The 4,434-nt window shown below is 45.1% G+C and overlaps 1 protein-coding gene across 1 annotated transcript in view; it reads left to right on the top strand.

Moving 5' to 3' along the window:
• Positions 1 to 3,591, top strand: part of ppp1r14aa (protein phosphatase 1, regulatory (inhibitor) subunit 14Aa) — a 14,361-nt gene extending 10,770 nt beyond the window's left edge. The window contains exon 4 of the mRNA XM_017724981.2: positions 948 to 3,591. Coding sequence (XP_017580470.1) covers positions 948 to 1,121 — 174 coding nt within the window. The 3' untranslated portion in view covers positions 1,122 to 3,591. The remainder of the gene's footprint in view (positions 1 to 947) is intronic.
• Positions 3,592 to 4,434: the final 843 nt, after the last annotated feature.

Raw genomic sequence — 4,434 nt, 5'->3', positions numbered from 1 at the left:
CAGTTTCTGTCTCTCTCTTTCTTATGGAGAGTCACTCATCCTGCCCCTCATTTCTCCTCCTCTAGACTTCCCTTTCTCTCTTTCAAAGACACCATGTCCTTCGTCCTGCCCCTTTTCTCCCCTGCACCTGCCTTCATTCTCTCTCCCTGTTCTCTCTCTCTTTCACACATAGTCCTGCTCTCTCTTTCTCTCTCTTTCTCTCTTGCTCGCTCTGCCCTGCTCTGCTCTTCCAGCACAAAGTCATTCTTTCATTAGCTCTCTGTAACACAGTTCACGCTCGCTCTTGTCACAGTGAGTGTCTGTGTTGCTCGGTCAGCTCTGTGGTCAGTGCTGAAGTGGTGACTCATAGTTCAGGCCCAGCTGGAGGAGAACAGAGCAGATAAGACAAGACGCACTGTTATCAATGAGCTCTGATTGATTACGATCTGATCATGAGCTGGACGACCTGAACCGATATCAGTGTCGAAGTAGCTTGACTTTAATGACGCTTTACGACGCAGAAACACTGTTTCGATTTTCCTGCATTTCTCCTCAAACTTTTGAAATGTGTGTACAGGGCTGTGCAAAAGTCGGAGACCATCCCTTTCTTTTGCAGTCAAAACAAAGATAATCCTCATGCTTAAGGAAGGAGAAAGTCGATATGAAAAAGAGGAGTTTCCAAAACGGGAGTTCAAAAAAAACTCCAGGTCTTTCCAGGTGGGCAACCACTGTCTGAGGTCACGAGCGCATGTATCTGTCAGTTTTCCTTCAGCTGAACGTTGTGTGTGTTTAGCATTGTTAGCTGCTGACTGTAGTTGTAGGTGTGTCACTGTTCATGTGTTTAAACCTGTTGGGAATGAAGTTCGACCAGTCTTACAGCTGCCTGCTCTGTCACTTTACTGCTATGAGAAGAATGTGAGACGATCAGGGTCCACGTCAACAGCTGAGCCGTGTGTTTGTGTGTGTAGGCGTTCGTCACTGAGCTGCTCCAGAAGCTGCAAGGCCTCCACAAGCAGGAGGAGCTTCAGAACAAGGGTGTCGGCCATCCCTGTCTCCACAATTACCCCCATCATCACGGCAATGTCCATCACCACGGCCACGCCCATCACCAGCATCAGCATCAAACGCACCAGACATTCTAGCCATATCCCACAATGCACTGCGGCAGAGAGAGCACCTCCCACACATGGACTCTCACACATAGATACCTGTGGTGTCACTACTGTCCCCAAGAATTGTTGCTAACCAGCTTAATTTGATGGTTGATATGATTCACTTACACTTTTTGTTGCTTAGTAACCATGTAACTGTACAGAAGATTTTCACGTAGGCCTACAGGTCACCGCGCACCGGAGGTGTCACGACAGAGAATTATCACTTCGTAATGTCTTCTGGTTTCTCAAACACTAGGTGGAGCACCTGAGTCCAAAATGAATGGATCATTTGAGCAAAATCTTAGTTTATAGATGCTTAAAACTTTTTCATGTAAAAGGAAACATTTTACCACCTGCTGTAATGTTTCTAAGAGCTTTTAAACTCGAGTTATAGGACGTCAGTGAGCGTGAACAGCTAATGAGCTGCTCCGCTTGCCAACCAATCAGCACTCAATAGCAGCAATGTCCACGTTCTGCCACCCAAAACCCATTTGCTGTAGAAAAGAAGAAGCATACAGCTGCTTTCTCTGCTTTTTTAGTGAAATACATCCTTCTACTCTCTAAAATTAAAGGACAGTTCAGGGCAGTCCTGTTTTTGATATAATGAAGGAAATAGGAAGCGTCATAGGGCTCCACTCAGCATTCCGTTAGCATTATTACGTTAAATTAAAGCCAAATCGAGACCATAAAAAGCAGCTTGAAATTTACACAGAAAGGCTGTCAGTGTGTCAGATAAACAGATGCTAAGGGTCACCTAATGTTACTAATCTGGTCTTTTTCTCACCTCAGTAGCTTGAAAATCGCGAGTTTGTGCAGAGGAAGTAAACTGATGCCCAGAGTGGTGATAAATGTTGAAGCTTTTATTTCATTAAATGTTCATGAGTAAAATTAACTAGAGGTTTATCAACTCCGACTCTGCATACGCTCTATAGTAGCTTTCTGCCAGGTGATGCTCTAAGCTATGCAGCACATCCAGTCCATTCTGCGGTGGCAACATTAAAAACATTCGGCGAAAACTTCAAACCTGCTTAATCCCCCCTCTTATCCTGAATGAAGTCGATCAGCACGACAGGTTTGGTGTTTTGAGTTACCTATTTTAGTTTTGCGTCAGAGCTAAAAGGCTAACGTAGCTAACACTTTCGCCCACTTTTATAGACAAATGCATGTCACGCAGAGTCAGAAACCATATAAGAAGGCGCCTGAGTGGCATGAAAAGAACCGGTGGAGCTTCACAGGTCTCAGAGGAAGCCTGTGCTAGCCTTTGCCCTCCTAGCGCTGGTGGTATCGTGTGATTGGGGAGTCGTAACTAGTGGCTGGAATTGGATGCGACTAAATTGGGGAAAATTCCATAAAAAAAGAAACCATGTGAGAATGTTTCTGTATGCCGCCGTTGGAAATACGGTTATTTTACCACATCAGCAGAACTGCTGGAATCCACAGTGGAACGTGACCAACAGCAGGATGCAGACACGGAAGTGTTGCCATGGTAATAGCATAACTGGACAGTGGCGTTCCTGCCCTTGTGGAGGGCCATGTTGTTATCCATGAACTTATCTTGAAAAATGTTTTTGAACATGCGCTGATGTTTCTAATAATGCCGTACCGTTTGGGTTTGGGTTGAATGTGACCGGCCTGGACTACTGTAAACATCTGTGTTTGAGGCAGGTGTAGGTGTGCAGGTACGACCATGCGGGCAGTACAATACAGCACAACATGGCAACCTGGTCGAGTGTGTGGCCATCTCCCCCCGCATAACAGAACCGTGAAAGCAGGCGGAGTTCTCTGTAGCTTGTGTGATGACGTGATTTCTCACGTGACTCCAGGATCAACAGTAAACAAAAACAACAATAGATGAGCTTCAGGTTCTGATGTACTGACTGCCTTCGGTTTCATGTGGACTGCGTTTGACCAGTCAGTGGTTTGCACCACTGATCCACCCACTTGATTCCCTTGACAGTGGAAATGTGACCGTATGGCACTGTCCATTACCTGTTAGCTACATTAGCCTCGTAGCTCTGGTGCAAAACTGAAGAAGCCACTTCACACACCAAACGTTTCCCTGGTGGTCTGCATTTGGGGTGAGCGGAAAACTGTAGAAATTAGATTTACTGCTGTGCTGAGAGTGGTCCATCCCCGAATACCATCTGGTTAACAGCAGTCCCGTGGTCAGAGAGTGAACACTAAGCTATAAGCTATGCAGCAACAGGTGAGCTACAGTCTTACAAGAACCTGTACAAAAGTTCCAGATTCAGAGCGAAGGAGTGGCCGTTAAGTGGCCTTTCTTTTGATGACTTCACAAAACTGACCGTTCTACATGACTTGTAAACAGTTAAGCTCACCAGGTACGAACGCTTTTCCACGTCACTGTTCTTACGTCACTAAACCCACAACAACAACAATGTAGGTCAATGTTGTATTTATGTATTTTAAAACGATAATAAAGATGTGAATCAAGTGACTTTGAGTGTGTGTTGTGAATCGTAATAGGAGGAGATTTTGTTGCTCATTTCCAAGCTAGAAAAACCAGCATGGACGTGAATAGCTGGTCACCAGTAAAACAGATGTGCTTTGGATGCTGGTATGCTTGTCAACCAGCATGACAACACCGGGTGACCAGCTAAACATGCCCCAGACCATGTGGTGTTTCACTTCATGTATGGGTTAAATGCGGAGGTGGAATTTCTCCATTTGTGGGATTAAAAAGTATCACTTAATTTAAACTTAATGAAATCAACACCCTGAAGGCCTCGTACTGCAAACGATGTAATCCAGTCTCAGAGCAGATCCAGTTGATCCAGATCTTCAGGTGTTCTGAAGTCTCAGAGGCAGCTGGGTTGGGTTAGTTGGGCTAATCTCATTTTTAGCTAATGTTACCTTTACAGTCTTTAGCGCTGAGTCAGCCGACCTGGACCCACCCACATTTTAACCCCATGTGTTTTGCAGTATAGTCAGGGAAAGGGAGGGGTTTGGTGGAAGATGGGTGGGAGGTAGAAGACATTCCAGGCCCATGTTCCTTTATCCGTGATTGTTTCCTTTCAGGCGGGTTCTACCGGTTGGGGCAGATCAGTGGAACGCATGTATCTGCGAATGTTAAAGACGAGGACCTGAATGCGTTTAAGGGTGTGTTTGGGTGTTTATTTGTGGAACTAGAGAGGAGGTGTGGGTTTAGTGATTCTGGAGCTCCAGGCAAAAGAACAGTGGCTGTACAGAGCTGTGAAAAAGTATTTGCTCCTCACCTGTGCTCTTCTGTTTTGCTTTTTTTTTTTTTTTTTTTTAAATTGTCACACTTTAAATATTTCAG

Source organism: Pygocentrus nattereri, chromosome 23, assembly GCF_015220715.1.
Source record: "Pygocentrus nattereri isolate fPygNat1 chromosome 23, fPygNat1.pri, whole genome shotgun sequence".
Classification (NCBI taxonomy): Eukaryota; Metazoa; Chordata; class Actinopteri; order Characiformes; family Serrasalmidae; genus Pygocentrus; species Pygocentrus nattereri.
Note: the sequence above shows the minus strand (reverse complement) of the source record. Positions and strands in the feature narration are given on the sequence as shown.